This window comes from Sapajus apella, unplaced genomic scaffold, assembly GCF_009761245.1.
Source record: "Sapajus apella isolate SASKATOON/1434 unplaced genomic scaffold, GSC_monkey_1.0 scaffold1, whole genome shotgun sequence".
Taxonomy (NCBI): Eukaryota; Metazoa; Chordata; class Mammalia; order Primates; family Cebidae; genus Sapajus; species Sapajus apella.
The window spans coordinates 57052891-57070212 of NW_022436941.1; the positions used below are offsets into that span (position 1 = coordinate 57052891).

The window sequence follows — 17322 nt, forward strand, 5'->3', positions numbered from 1 at the left end:
ACACATGAAAAGATTTTCAGCACCTTGGTCATTAAAGAAACGTCCATTAATAATGTCCACAATAAGACACCACAACACACCTATTAGACTGACTAAAGGCAAAAATTCTGACAATACCAAGTACTGATAAGAATGTAGATCTTATGTATTTCTGGTAAGAATGTAAAATGGCACACTCCTTCGGGACAACAATGTAGCACTTTCTCATAAAGTTAAACACATACTTACCATACAACCCTGCATTCACAATCCCAGATATTTATCCTACAGCAGGGGTCTACAAACTGTTTCCAAAAGGGCCAAAGGTAAATATTTTAGTCATTACACACCATAGAGGACTCTGTCGCAACTATTCGACTTTGCCATTGTTAGCACAAAAGTACACACAGACAATATATTTAAAAAAAAAAAAAAAAAAAAAAAAGCATGCTTAACATTCCAGTAAAACTTTATTTACCAAAATGGGCAGCCAACCCACAGGCTGTTGTTTGGCAACGCCTGTACTAAATAAATGAAAATTTATGCTCACACAGAAACCTGTAAATGAATATCCAAAACCACTTTCTAATAGCCAAAAAAGTGGAAACAACCTAAATGTTTTTTTCAGTGAATAAATGAATAAACAAAGTGTGGTATCCCTATGGCATTGCAGGAAGTAAGAACAGACTACTCAACAATAAAGAAAATGATCTACTGATACGTTCAACAATTTGGTGGCTCTCAAAAGGTATTACGGTCAGTGAAAAAAAAGCCAATCTCAAAAGGTTACATATTATACAATTCCACTAATATTCTCAAAATGACAAAATTATAATGGCTACTGGGAATTATATTGGATAGATAGTGTGAATATGTAGTGGGTAGCACAAGGGAATAAAGACGTTTCTTTGAGGTAATAGACGAGTTCTGTGCCCTGACTGCGGTGGTAGTTACATGAATCCATAAGTGGAACAAAATTCATATAACTACATGCCAAAATAACAACAAGAACAATAAAAGCAGTGCACATAAAAACTGAAAAATCTGTATAAAGTCTGTAGTTTAGTTAATAATATTGTACCAAAGTCAATTTCCTACTTTCAGTAATGTACTACAGTTATATATTTTTATCATCAGGAAAGCTAGGTGAAGGGTACACAGGACCTCTGTGTATTACTGTTGAAACCTTTTGTGAGTCTAAAATTATTTTAAAATGAAAAGTTAAAAAAGTAAGTTAACTGTTAAAAGTAAAAATAATGTTAATGTAACAATAAGTGTGAAGTGTATAACACATGTAGAAGTAAAATGTATGACCACAATAGCATAAGCTTAAAAGGAGAAATGAAAGTATGATGCCATAAGATCTGTGAAATGGTATATCACTTCAAAGCAGACTGAGATAAGGTAAAGATGTATGCTCTAAACCATAAAGCAAACATAAAAATAGCATAAAGATGAGTTATAAATAACAAGATAACAAAAATGATAAAGTAGAATGATAAAAAATACTTTACCCAAAAGAAAGCAGAGAGGAATGAGTAAATAAAGATGGAACAAACAGAGATAGTACATTTTTAAACTACCATTTTTTATATAATTGTCAATAATTACATAAAACGTAAATGGCCTAAACATCCCAATGGAAAACACAGATTGACAGACTGGATTAAAAAACAAGACCCAACTATATACTGCCTAAAAGAAATCTAATTTACATAAAGAGAAAAATTATTAAAAGAAAAAGGATGAAAAATATTTCATGCAGACTTCAATCAAAAGAAAACTGGAGGAGCACTAAGAACATGTATAAAGTAGATCTTTAGGATAAATAGCATCAATACAATTAGAGGGTCATATCATAGTGAAAAAGAAGTCAACTCATCAAGAGGGCATGGCAAAGCTTAATGTTTTACCTAATTAACAAAGATTCAAATATATGAATTAACCTTTGATATTACTTGAAGGAGAAGTTACACGAATTAATCTCTGATATTACTTGAAGGAGAAGTAAGACAAATATAGAGTTACAGTTCTTGATTTTAATACATTCTCAGTCACTGGTAAAAGAAGTAGACAGAAAATAAGAATACAGAAAACTTAACACTATCAACCAACCTCATCTAATTGATATTTATAGAACAATACACCCAAAAATAGCAGATAAGTATTTCTTTCAAATGTATACAAAACATTGAACAAAGGTTACATTCAGCACCATAATACAAGTTGCAATATATTTAAAGGGATTAAAATCATATAAAGTTGTCTAACAACAATGAACCAAAATTAAAAACCAGTAATGGCAAGATATCTGGAAGATCAAACAAAATTGAAAACAAAATTACAAACTACTAAGTAATTCAAAAGTGAAGACTCAAATGAAAAGGAAATTAGGAAATACTTTAGACTAAATGAAAATGAAAACACAACATACCAAAATGTGAAGAATGAAGTTATAGTAGCACTTGGAATAAAATTTAGATCCTAAATTGTATCAGAAAAAAAAAGGAAGTTTTAATTCAGTGACCTTAGTTTCTGCTTCAAAGTAATAAACATGATATAAAATGTGTAAGACCTATACTTTGTAAACGACAAACAACTGCTGAGTAATTGATGAGATCTCAATCAATATTTCTAAATTCAACACTACTGACATTTTGGATCAGATAACTTTTGGTGTGGACGGAACCTCTGCACTTAATAGAACACTTAGCAACATCCCTGCCCTCTTCCCCTAGGAGCTGCTGGCCATGACAATCAAAAATGTCTTCAGACATTGCCAAATGACCCTAGATGAGCAAAATCTCCCCTGGGTAGGAAACACTGACCTAAATAAATGGATATATTATGTTTATGGGTCAGAAGACTCAATATGGTTAAGATGTCAATTCTGTAGATCCAATGCATAATTAAAATCCCAGTAGACTTGTTTGGAAAAATCAAGAAACTGATTCTGCACCTCATACAAATATTTGAAATGATAGAATATCTAAAGCAAATTCAAAAATTAACAAAGTTGAAGAACTTACACTACATGATTTCACGATTTATTATTAGCCTAAGTAATCAAGACAAATTACGGCTGGCACAGATAGGGCACTAGAGAGTCCAAATATAGACCTATACATACATGGTCAATTGATTTTCAACAAAGTGCAAGAAAAATTCAGCTAAATATTCATATAAAAAATGAACTTCAACCCATACCTTAAACTATATACAAAAATTAACTCAAAATATATCACAGACTCTAAATGTAAAATCTAAAACTATAGAGCTCATACATGAAAGCATAAGTCTGTAACAAGTTAGGCAAAAATGTATTAGAAGTGATCTCAAAGCATGATTAATAAAAGAAAAAAATTAAGTTCCTAAAAATTAAGAAATTATCTGCTTCTCCCACAAACTTGGAGAAAGTATTTGCAAATTGTGTATCTGTTAAGGAACCTGTGTCCAGAGTATACTGAAGATTTCTTCAAAACTCAGTAAGACAATAAGCGACCCAATAAAAACAAATGTAAAAGATTTAAACAAACATGTCACTAAAGATATATAGATAGCAAATGATATCATTAGACATTATGAAAATGCTAATTTAAAATAAGAGATATGGTCTCTCTCTCACACACACACACACACTAGAATATCTAAAATGAAAAATCTGACGATACCAAGTATTGACAAGCATATGGAGAAACTGTAACTGACATACTGATGATGAGTATGTAAAATAGTACAAACCTTAGGGAAAACTGGTGGGTAGTTTCTTGAAAAGTTAAATATATGCCTACCATATAACCCAACTATTCTACTCCTACGTATTATTCAAATAAAACATATGTCCATACAAAGATTTAAATGTTCATAGCAGCTTTATTGATTATAGTTCAAAACTAGAAGCAACCCAAATGTCCACCAACTGGTGAATGCATGAACAAATTGGGGTACATCCATAAAATGGAACATCACTAAGCAGGAAAAAAAAAAAGAGTAAATTATTAAATCCTACAACAAGATGGAGGAATCACAAAACAATTATGATGAATAAAAGAAACCAGATCAAAAAAAGAAGTACATACTGTATGGTTAAATGTATGGAAAATGTAAACCCATCTATAATGACAGGAATGTGGTTTTCTGGGGACTGAGTGAAGAGCCAGGAGAGAGGGAGAAAGGAATTACGATGGGTACAAAAAAATTGGGGCACATTGAGGATTTATCATCTTGATTATCATGACAGTTTCATGGGTATGTACACATTTTAAAATTTATCCAGTTGTATACTTTCTATATGTACATAAGTTAATTGTACCACAATAAAGCTGTTAAAAATTAAAACATACCCACAAAAGGATTTAGACACGAATGTATATAGCTGCTTTATTCACATTAGCCCACAACTTGAAATCACTAGCTATTCATAGAAAAGCAAATGTGGTATATCTGTACAATGGAATACTACTCAGCAATGAAAGGAATGAAATGCTGATATACAGCACATAATAAGACATCTCAAAAATGTTATACTATGCAAATAAAGTTATGAGCAAGTGTACACACTGCATAGTTCCATTCATACGAAATTCTGAAACATGTAAAGCTAACCTTTAATGATAGAAAGTAGTTCAATGGCTGCCTGGAGCCTTGAGAATAGGTAGGGTTGGGAAAAGAAAATTGGTAGTTGGGGCTTGACTGCAAACAGGGTTGAAAGTGTGTTCCTGAGTATTGAAAACTGTATACTCACCACAGGTACATTTAATTGTTTGTAAATTATCCCTAAACAAATTTAAAAAAAAATTGATTTGGGATTCATAAAACATAGGTCTGAATTCTACCCTAGCTAGCTTACTACCTCTGCTTTCCTTAGCAACTTACACTTTCGGCATCTATTGTCTCATGTATAAACAGTGACATTGCCAAGTGTACTTGATGACATATGAGATTGTATGCTGAAGTAGATTAGCTTAAAATAAGCAAATATGAATAGTATTAATATGAAATGTCCTTTTACAACATAGTTTTTACATGCTACTTTCTAATTCTTTTTTTTTATTTGTTTGTTTGTTTGTTTCGACAAGGTCTCATTCTGTCTCTGTCACTCAGGCTGGACAGGGTAGAGTACATTGGCACAATCTTAGCTTAGCTCACTGCAGCCTCAAACTCCTCTGCTTAAGTGAATCTCCCACCTCAACCTCCCAGGTAGCTGGGACTACAGGCATGTCCCAACACGCCCAGCTAATTTATTTTTTTCTTTTTTGTAGAGACAAGGGTCCCACTATGCTTTCCAGGCTGGTCTCAAACTCCTGGCCTCAAGTGATCCTCCCACATTGGCCTTCCAAAGTGCTGGGATTACAGGCATGAGCCAGCATGCCAAGCCTACTTCTGCTCTGTTCTTATGCTAAATTTTTTCTTTACTGAACAAAAAATAAATTAACATATAATGACTTTAAAATATCAAAGAAAACATTTTAAATAAAAGCAGAAAAATATGAAGCAAGAAAGAAAATGGGTCCTCAAGCAAAAAATAACATAACTAAACACTAATACTTTTTGTTTTAAAAGTAATTCTAAAATTTAATGTACGGTTTAGCTGGAAAATGTATACTTTTAATGGGATTTCTTCACCATTTACATTACTTAGTTTCCACATTCCGAAAAGATAACAAAATTATACAGTGTTTAATATCAAAATGGCACATTTACACAAATACTTTTATCATTAAAATAAAGAATACTATGACTTCCTTTTCGAGCGTTCGAAAAACACATCTGCAACCCATATTCCCACAGACCTGAAAATCATTACTATTTTTGACAAAATATTTGGCAGAATACACAATAAATGCTACAATTCTGATATTTCATCTGGAAATGGCTCTTTAAATTCAGAGTCCCTTAAACCACAGGAACACATGGCAATAATATAGGATTTTGGACTGCTGTTTTTAAAAAGAACTTTGGATTTTTTTTGGCTAACTGGTTTTACTTCATTTTCATATATCTGAGAAATGTCAGTTAAATAATGTGGGAAGGCTGTCAGAACTTAGAATGGATTTTCCACTAAAAAGTAATAAAAATTATAAAACATAGTAAGATACATTTTAGGATATACCTTACTTTATGTTGTAACATTTCTTAAATTGAAATATGACTGAAACCCTTATTGTAATGAAATACTAAAGAAATACTCTTGCAACAAAAAAAAGCAAAGTCTGAATGATGTTTCAATCTTCCCTGACTGTTAAATTCATAGATTGCTAGTTGACCCTCGATATCCATCTTCCAGTTTTTAGGCAGTAATGAAGACTTTGGTACACAGGACATAGCTGAAGATCACATTTCACAGATCCCCTTGCAGCTAGGTGAAGCCATGTGACTACATTCTGGCCAATGGGACGTAAGAAAAGGAATGTATCAAATTTGGGAGTGATCGTCTTAAAGAAAAGGCACATACTACTTCCTGTCTCTTTAACTAGGTTCTGGTGCCTGAGGGGTTAAGATAATCATAAAACTGGAGAAGTCATCTTGGACCATGAAATAAAAACTACCTGTTAAAAATTACAAAGTAGACAGTTGGGCACACTAGCTCATGCCTATAATCTCAGTGCTTTGGGAGACTGAGGTAGGAGGTTCTCTTCAGTGTAAGTGTCAGAGGTTACAGTGAGCTATGATCACACTACTGCACACCAGCCTAGGCAAAAAAGTGAGATGCTGTCTTAATTTAAAAAAAAAAAAAAAAAAGACAAGGCAAAATGATCAAAGAAGCCTGGGTCTCCAACATCATAAAGCCATCATATTAGCCCAGGATTGCCTATCTGGATTGTTAAACTTCTATGCTATTTAAGTAGGAGGGGAAATGAGGGTAAAGAAATAGAAGTAGACTTTACATTAATTTTACTAGAGACTTATAGCAAATTCTAGTGTTTTAGATATTCACTATATACATACGTGTGTGTGCGCGCATGTGGAAATGTATATACACACACACATATATATGTATTAAATCATATTTACTTTTTCTTCGAACCTCATGGCTTCCTTCACTGGGAAACAATGAGAACACATGGACACAGGGAGAGGAACAATGCATACTAGGGCCTGTCGGCAAGGGCAGGCAGGGGGAGAGCATCAGAAAAAATAGCTACTGCATGCTGGGCTTACTACCTAGGCGATGGGTTGATAAGTGCAGCAAACCACCATGACACACGTTTACCTATGTAACAAACCTGCACATCCTGCACATGTATCCCAGAACTTAAATAAAATAAAATTTTTAAAAAAGACATATCTTTAAAGCCAAAATGTTTACATATACATATATACATGTGTGTGTATGTATGTGTGTGTGTATGTATATATACATATATATATATATATATGTAGCTCTACAATATGTTAGGTGATCTGGGATTAATCCAAGAAATCACTTTAAAATTTTACAAATGAAAAAACAGAATCATAAGGAAATTAAAGTTAAATGATTAGTCCAAGGTTTTTCTTATCAAAAATAATTGTTCTTCTTTGAGTCATAAATGAAATTTTTTTCTAAAGAAACAGAGTGAGATATGAAAGCAAAAAAAGAAGATGAATATATTATTCATTAAGATGCACTGTTAACATGACAAAGTCTGTATGGCAAAATCAGGATAAACTGTTAAAGGTAGACAGAAAACAGTGACCTAAAGCACACAAATGATCTCTTGGGTGAATGATAGTCCTTGCGCTGAAGAGTTGAGGAGTTCCAAATGCTGGCACTACAGTATGCTTTCAACCAGAACAATCTACTGTCAAATGAAAAGAACTAAGGCAGGAAGGGTCACATGGGTTCATACTCTGTGGAGAAAAGGAGTTAGTGTGTAGCTGGTCATCTAACATTTATTCAAATGAGAGTAAAACTAAAATAAAAGGATCTATGTTATCTATAAAGGAAAGCAAATTAAAACCTAAAAGAAGTTTTGGAAGGATCAGCTCAAAAGCAATTACATGAAAATTGTAGACCCATTCCTCCCAAAACATGAGCATAAATATTGACAAACAAGTTACAAGTTTAAAATATTTCACTGCACTAGAAATTGGTAATTGTGGCCGGGCATGGTGGTTCACACCTGTAATACCAGTACTTTGGGAGGCAGAGGTGGGCAAATCACTTGAGGTCAGGAGTTTGAGACCAGCCTGGGCAACATAGCAAAACCCCATCTCTAATAAAAATACAAAAATCAGCCAGGCATGGTGGCATTCACCTGTAATATCAGCTATTCAGAAGGCTGAGGCAGGAGAATCATTTGAACTTGGGAGGCGGAGGTTGTAGTGAGCTCAGATTGCACCATTGCACTCCAGCCTGGGAGACAGAGTAAGACTCCATCTCAAAAAAAAAAAAAAAAAAAAATTGCCAATTCTTTCACTCAGACAAAACACAAGATAGTATTTTCAAAATATCAGGTATTTCTGAATACTAAAATAGTGTTTAATTCTCATAAGAAAAAATGAAAATTTGTTATGTAAATTTCAAACAACTCTTATGTAAGTTAGATATTCAAATGTTCGAATTGTACAGTGAACACACAACTAGCCATAGAAAATTTCTTGAACTGGGCAAGGTGTGTTGGCTCACGCCTGTAATCTCAGCACTTTGAGAGGCTGAGGTAGGTGGATCACCTGAGGTTGGGAGTTTGAGACCAGCCTGACCAACATGGAGAAACCCCGTCTCTACCAAAACTACAAAATTAGCCTGGCGTGGTAACGCATGCCTGTAATCCCATCTACTCAGGTGGCTGAGGCAGGAGAATCACTTGAACCCAAGAGGCGGAGGTTGCGGTGAGCCAAGATTGCGCCATTGCACTCCAGCCTGGACAACAAGAGTGAAACTCTGTCTTCAAAAAAAAGAAAAAAAAATTTCTTAAACTGATGTCAATAAATGCGTAAAAACCCTGACTCTCAGAGGTTTGCATCTGGGAGCAAGTATACTTAGAACTCATAAAGTACTCTTTGTCACAGAGAAGCAACCTTACATTAAGAAACAATAGAATTCACTTTTTGAGTTGAATCTATGTTCATTTTTTTTCTTTCTTCTAAGTTTAGAAGGTCATTTTTGGCAACAATCAGATGTCTGTGTAATCAAGAAAAGAATTGCAAACTCCGTCTCAATTTTTAGGTCATCTGAGCAGAATTAGCTTTAAAAAAGTATTCTGTCTGCCATGTTTCCAATTGTCTGAAGATTTTTTTTACCAGCAGATAGATTTACAAGAGATTGTCACTCTGAAATCAGTTTGCAGAAGCTCCTGAATACTGGAAGATTCCCATGACACCTTAGCCAAATGAACTTGTGATGGCTCAGTTGGATCCATCCGTAAGTCTGACGACAGCACTGAAAGTTTTACCTGATTTAAATATCCAAAATATCTCTCAAGTAAGCCAAGCCATGAATAAACTCCTCCTTGTCAAACTGTTCTGAAAATAACCATTTTTTTCTCGTAAACAAATAAATAAATGAATAAGTAAGGAGACAGCTATTTAAACTGCAATGTAGTGCTATAAGACATTCTATAGGGAACCAGCACACTTTTTGCATTGCTGGTAATCTTTTAGGCTGTTTCCATTTCTTGTGAACACTTGTTGAAAAGGTAGTACCTGTAGTTCAAGATGTTGGCTCTGATACAGTTGTTTACTTTCAGGGTGGTAAGGAAAAATCTGTCAGGATTATTATCAGTTTTTGGTGCTGATATATGCCAAATCAATTGTAAAAAGACATGAATCAAGAGGATTTAAAGTTATTTCTTCAAAGAAGCAGCAAAACCAGATGTGCTGCCAGCCATGGCAAGTACTCCATTCGGGCTAATATGGTTTGGCTGTGTTTCCACCCAAATCTCATCTCGAATTGTAGTTCCCATAATTCCCACATTATAAGAGAAACAAGGTGGGAGGGATTGAATCATGGGGGTGGGTCTTTCCCGTGCTGTTCTTATGATAGTGAATAAGTCTCATGAGGTCTAATGGTTTTTATAAAGGGGAATTTCCCTGCACATGCTCTCTTGCCTGCCACCATGTAAGACTAACTTTGTTCCTCCTTCCGTTTCTGTCATGATTGTGAGGCCTCCCCAGCCATGTGGAAAAGTGAATCAATTAAACTTTCTTCCTTTATAAATTACTTAGCCTCATGTATGTCTTTATTAACATCATGAGAACAGACTAATACAGTAAACTGGTACTGATAGACTGGAGTGCTGCTGTAGGGGTACCCAAAAAAAATATGAAAGCGACTTTGGAACTGGGTAACAGGCAGAGGCTGGAACAGTTTGGAGGGCTCCAAAGAAGAAAAGAAAATGTGGGAAAGTTTGGAACTTCCTAGAGACTTGGAAGGCTTAGAAGATAGGAAGATGTGAAAAAGTTTGGCATTTCCCAGAGACTTGCTGAATGGCTTGGAACAACAAAATACAGGCTGAGGTTGTCTCAGATGGAGATAAGGAACTTGGTGAGAACTAGAGTAAAGGTCATTCTTGCTGTGCAAAGAGACTGGCAGCATTTTGCCCCTTCCCCAGAGATCTGTGGAACTTTCAACTTGAGAGAAATTATTTAGGGTAGCTGGCAGAAGGAATTGCTAAGCAGCAAAGCATTTAAGAGGAAGCAGAGCATAAAAGTTTGGAAAATTTGCAACCTAACAATGTAATAGAAAACAAAAATCTATTTTCTGGGGAAAAATTCAACTCTACTGCAGAAACTTGCATAAGTAATGAAGAGCCAAATGTTAATCACCAAGACAATGGGGAAAATGTCTCCAGGGCATGTCAGAGATGTTCACAGCAGTCCCTCCCATTATAGGCTCCAGAGGCCTAGGAGGAAAAAATGGTTTCCTGGGCCAGGTCCAGGACCCCCATTCTGTGTGCAGCCTAGGAACTTCGTGCCCTGCTCCAAGCACGCACCAAGCTCCAACAGTGCTGTAGCTCCAGCTGTGGCTAAAAAGGGCAAAGGTACAGATCAGGCCATGCTTTACAAGGTACAAGTCCCAAATCTTGGCAGCTTCCATGTGGTGTTCAGCCTACAATTACACAGAAGTCAAGAACTGAGGTTTGGAACCTCTGCCTAGATTTCAGAAGATGTATGGAAATGCCTGGGTGTCCAGGCAGAAGTTTGCTACAGGGACAGGGCCCTCATGAAAATCCTCTGCTAGGACAGTACAGACTGGAAATGTCAGGTTGGAGCCTCTACACAGAGTCCCCACTGGGGCACTGCCTAGTGAAACTGTGAGAAGGCCACTGTCCTGCAGACCCCAGAATGTTAGATCCAGCCACAGCTTGCACCGTGCCCTGGAAAAGCCACAGGCACTCAATGCCAGCCCATGAAAGTAGCCAGGAGGGGAGCTATACCCTGCAAGGCCATAGGGGTGGATCTCCCCAAGGTTGTGAGAGCTCTCCCCTTGCATCAGCATCACTTGGATGTGAGATATGGAATGAAAGGAGATGATTTTGGAACTTTAAGGTTTCATAACTGCCCTATTGGATTTTGTACTTGCATAGGGCCTAAAGCCTCTTTGGCCAATTTCTTCCATTTGTAATGAGTATATTTAACCAATGCCTGTACTCCCATTGTATCTGGTAAGTAACTAACTTCCTTTTGATATTATAAGCTCAAAGGTAGAAGGGACTTGCCTTGTCTCAAATGAGACTTTGAACTGTAAATTTCTGAGTTAATGGTGAAATGGGTTAAAACTCTGGAGGACTGCTGGGAAGGAATGATTGGTTTTGAAATGTGAGGACACAAGATTTGGGAGGGGCTGGAGCAGAATGATATGGTTTGGCTGTCTCCCCACCCAAATCTCATCTTGAATTGTAGCTCTCATAATTTTCAAGTGCTATGAGAGGGACCCAGTGGGAGGTAACTGAATCATGAGGGTGGGTCTTTCCTGTTTTGTTCTCATGATAGTAAATAAGTCTCATGAGAGCTAATGATTTTATAAAGAGGAGTTCCCTCGCACATGCACTTTTGCCTGCCACCATGTAAGACATAACTTTGCTCCTCTTTCATTGTGCACCATGATTATGAGGCCTTCCCAGCCATGTGTAACTGTGAGTCAATTAAGTTTCTTTCCTTTATAAATTACCTAGCCTCAGGATGTCTTTATTAGCAGTGTGAGAACAGATTAATACACACGCCAACTATACCAAGCCCCATCTTTTACCATGTCAAAAATATCAAAAGTCTTTCAGCCTTCTAAAATGAACTTCACTAATTTGGAATTCATTCTGTATCAGTATGTATAAAACAGACAAAAACTAGAAAATGGCTGCATAAAATAATGCTAGTTGTTACATGCAAATGTTTCATGAGTGGGAAATGCTTTAACAGAATTTCCTAAACTCGAGCTCTAAAACAAATTCTCAATAGCTATCTGTTAACTTAATGTAGCAAATATTTCCTTTCGTCTCCTTCAGAAATGTCAGATATGACTGATAAACCACTGGGTAAAAAAAAAAAAAAAATCACTAATCAACTTAGATAAAATATACAAATAATTAGTACAAGACTTTAATAAATAAACCACCTGCCTTGATCTGAGTTGGTGCAGGAACTGAGCAGAATAAGTAGCAGATACTCTTGTCTGCAAAGCAAAGCTTTGGAAAGCTTAGACTGCAAGTTATTTCTATTTTAATATTTTTAAATCTAACTATACAAATAAAGTATCCTTAATCCTTACTATATACTTTTAAATTTCAAACACACTCTAATAAAGTAGGAAGTCAGTTACAATTATTCAACATTTAAAGATAAATGTATTATTTTCTTTCTTAAAATCAGTATTTCCCAAAACTTTTTTCCAGTAAGACCTTGTCACAATGGCCTAAAACTTCTAATCCCACCTTTAAGATTACTGTTTTGTATAATTAACTCTATAATACTTTAAATATTAAAATATTAGACCATTAAAAACTAAGTAAATTTCCAATAATTTTTTTTATTCACTAATATAAAGTATTTAATGACTTTAGCTTTGAAGCATTCTTCTAATTCAGAAACCAAGTACTTTTGAAGCTTTTGTTTCTGAGGTGTTCTGGGAATAATATGATAGTTACTTAAATATTAAATATAATTCCTCAAAGAGTGCTCTGACATTTTACTGTGTAACATTTTGGAAAGTTTTCCTTACCGAAACATCTTTCAGGCTTTTCTCAAAGAAGAAGTGGCAAGTTTCTTTAGAAAAATCAAACTTGTATACATCGGCTGGTCCTGCTCCTGATACCAATGCTTTTCTCAGTTCATCAACATATTTCCCTTTGTCCATTGCCATGTCATCAGCTTCTTCAGAAATCTCTGATTCAGAAACTATGGAAAATATTAACAAGTTTTTGAAATGTAAAGTAAATGACTACACATAAAAAATATTAGTTTACCTGTTAGTACTAATTTATCACATGTAACAGAAATTTAAACAAAAGTAAAATCAATCTCTATACTACACATTTTTAACTCAAATTATTCCTTTTTGCTGAACAAGCAATTTTTGAGAAATGCATTAATTTAGATTCACATCTCATGTGAAAAGCATTAAGCCCTTGACATTCTTTCTCTATCCTCAGATGAAACGCATTGTAAATTATTACAGAAACTCCCTCTCTGTGTACCTGCTCTTAAGTCAAAGCCAGGTAATTTCCTATAATAAATAATAAGCTCAATATTTGATAACATCTTTCTTCCTGGCCTCAAAGATTCAATAGTCTATAGTCTGTTTCTCACTTTTATGGGTAGAGTAAATCAAAAGCAAAAGTGGAAGTCATTATTCTCATGTCATATGCCAACTATAGAAACTATGGATGAAAGGAAATTATACGGAAAGAAAGGGAAGGAAACAAAAATGTACTGAGCATCTCCTCTGCAACACATACTATACTAGTGATCTGGCTTCCAACTCTCTTATCTAGGTATCTTTAAAGCTGATGTTTTATCCTTCATTTAGATTTTTGTTTCAAAAATCGTATTTTCAATTCTAGATATTATCTTGGTTCCTTTTTCATTATATCCTGTTCTTACCCTACCCTTCTTTTAAATATTTAAATAAATATATTTTAAGATCTCTTTCATTTCTGTATTTATGTGTGGTTCCTGGGGTATAAATTCTGTTTCCTCTATCTGTAGAAAAATTCTTGTTCTACTTGTTTTCCTTTCATGCTTTGTAATATTTGAGTATGGCTCACCTCTAGCCCAAGTGGCAAGTGCTCTGAGAAGAAGTGGTCTTAAAAGAAGGTTGCTGGTTTGCCTTTCTGGGGGTCATTAAAAGTTTCACCCATTCTGGACTAGTTTTGAAAGTTTATTTCTCACCTTGATTTTTACGCTTGAGGCAAAGTGTTCCATTTTAAACCTCGCATCCACACATAACACAGGTTTGGGGTTCTGATTTTTCTTGAGACTTTTATTCAATTATACTACTCAGGGATTGTTCTATTTGTATGCTGCATCCCCAGGCCAGAGAGTAGTAATGTTTTTAAAGATCATTTTATTAACAGCATGTGTTTTCCTGGTTCCGTTCTTTATACTGAGAGCTCAACTCCAATTCCCTTAAGAAGTCTGAAGCCTCAACATTCCACCTCACTCAAACATTACACTCACTGTCATCTACATGTATATCTAGTTCAGATATTCCATGAATCTACAGTTAAGCTTTAATTCCCATCAACTACTTTGGTTTTGAAACATCTCTTCAAACATGGCATCTGAGGTTTTCCCTTTGTTACACTCAAAAGTGCCAACTGGTCTGCATATTGGTTTGTTTTTTTAACTACAAGATTCAATCTTGTTTTTGTTGGAATGTGTATGTGGTTGGGTGGTTTCCTGTGTTAATTTAGGCTAACACAGCAATAATAGAAGTCCCATATGGTTGTATAATTTCATACCTAAGCATTACACTCATCTATTTTACTTCCTCATAACACTGAAAGACAGATATTATTTTCATTTTGCAAATGAGAAAGCTGAGGCTCAGAGAGATCAAGTAATGGTCTAGGGACATGTAGTAGGTAACTGGTGAAGCTGTTGTTTTAGTTTGAAGTGAAGCAGAGATATGAAACACTGGATAAATTATTTCCATTGATGTTTTAAAAAACAACATTAGTTTAAAATATTACAGAATATAAGAAAAACTTGATTAAAGAATGCCTAAAATGGAAGGCACATTTTCAGACTTTTGGTCTGTATGCTATCAAGTGTCTGGAAGATCCATGACAGTCAATGAAAAAGGGAGTCTTGAAACGTACCAATATATTTTATATGATCAATTTTTGATGACAAGTTTTGATAATAAAATATGATGATCATACTTCACACAACCTTTGAAAATAGGTAAGAATAAAAAGAGGCCGGGCGCGGTGGCTCACACCTGTAATCCCAGCACTTTGGGAGGCCGAGGCGGGTGGATCACAAAGTCAAGAGATCGACACCATCCTGGTCAACATGGTAAAAACCCGTCTCTACTAAAAATACAAAAAATTAGCTGGGCATGGTGGCGGGTGTCTGTAATCCCAGCTACTCAGGAGGGTGAGGCAGGAGAATTGACTGAACCCAGGAGGCAGAGGTTGCGGTGAGCCAAGATCGCGCCATTGCACTCCAGCCTGGGTAACAAGAGCAAAACTCTGTCTCAAAAAAAAAAAGAATAAAAAGAGCTTATATTCATGTGTTACTTTAACAGCTTCTAAAACGCTTTCACATTTTCTCTGTTGGAAGTGGACACATTTAATATGATGATCACTATCAAACCTATTGACCTTTCAAATGGCCTCATACCTCTCCTAAAGAAACAAAACTAAGAAATAATTTCATATTTTGTGTTTGGATTGTGTTAAAAAATAACTACCTAACTTTAACTCACTAATGCCTGTAGGAAGAACAATTATTTCACAGAGAAATAGGAAATAAATTTGTAGATGCCATCTTTACTGCACCTACAGAAAACTTAAAGAAAACGCAAAAGAAAATAGAGAACATATACTTAAAAAGCATCTAGTTGAAAGTATTCTAAATTTCACTGAAACAAAGATATGTGTCTGAAAATATGTAGTCATTCATTCATTCATTCACTCCAAAAATGCTAGCCTATGGAGCTCAAATTCAAGTGTTAATATCTTAGATAACATTTTAGATATCTTGTCAGTTATCATCTTAGATATCCTCTTATTTTCCTCCCCCAATGAATGCTATGCAGATTATTATGGAATATCTAATTTTTGAAAAAAAAAATGAAAGAAAATTAACTATATAAAACAGGTATTTGTTCAAAAAATGTACTTGAAAATTTCTTATAAAAGTGAATGTGGAAATCTGACTGACTACATAGGGCTTCAATCCTGAAAAACAACCTGGTCACCAGTTTTGAATTCTATACTAAGAACATCTGGAAAAAGTACAGCTGTAAGCATTCAATGCTCTAAAACTTCAGTTACCAAGAATAAAGGCAATGGAAATAATAAAATTCAGCAAGAATGCAGCTGAACCACATAATAAGGCATAAAGCATGAGCAGGCCAACATGACCAAAAAACAAGGAACCATTCTCAGACTGGTAGGAGACAGTCTGAGAATTACTTTAACACTGAAAAGCATCACTTTCACACCGTTTATAGATAGATGAAAATGTAAATGAGGAAAGAAAATTTTTTTTCTTTCAGATACTTATATATAACTAACTAAAAGCCTGCACACATCCTAAGCTTGTGTTGAAGCTCAGAAGCATACAGTCTTATCATGCCATTAGGATTCTAGTTAGTATTGCATCATAAACCCATTTCACTGTTTGATTTGTTAAAATTCTCTTTCCACTGTGTTCTGTCACTATTTCCATATAGATTAAAAAATATTTACTTTTAAGATAATTATAAGTGGATCTAATTAGTGGATAATAAAACAATTAGTAAAGTTAAATTTACTCTTTAACAAACTTCAAACTATTCCAGAGATGGGTGACACAAGTTTCCTACTGCCAATAGGAATTCTTTTGAAAGTCACAGTTATCGATCATTAACCCACTTTGTGACTTAACCCTGTGATATAACCCCTGTAATATTGATGTGATGATAGACCACATGATAATTAGATAATTGGACCTCAAAAACATTCATTAGATAAAACATCGCTAATGGAAATCAGTGAGTCTAGTGTGGGGGAGATTAAAAGGAACCTCACATCCTTTTAATTTCACTCAAATGAAAAGAGAAAAAAAATTGTCCAAATTGAAGGCTGCAGCAATCAAAATGTTGAACAAAAAAACAGGATGAGGTATAGAAAGGAAATCCATTTTCATGTTTCAATTATTTAATTGTTTCAATGTCCTTAATGATGTTATTGTCTACATGTAAAGTACCAGATC

The 17322-nt window shown here is 34.9% G+C and overlaps 1 protein-coding gene across 2 annotated transcripts in view; it reads right to left on the reverse strand.

Annotated features, from left to right (window-relative positions):
- The window catches only part of XRCC4 (X-ray repair cross complementing 4), a 276417-nt gene that overhangs the window by 228895 nt on the left and 30200 nt on the right, over positions 1–17322 (reverse strand). For both annotated transcript variants that reach the window (XM_032276749.1, XM_032276758.1), the window contains exon 3: positions 13118–13293. In XM_032276749.1, the coding sequence (XP_032132640.1) occupies positions 13118–13293 (176 nt within the window). The remainder of the gene's footprint in view (positions 1–13117; positions 13294–17322) is intronic.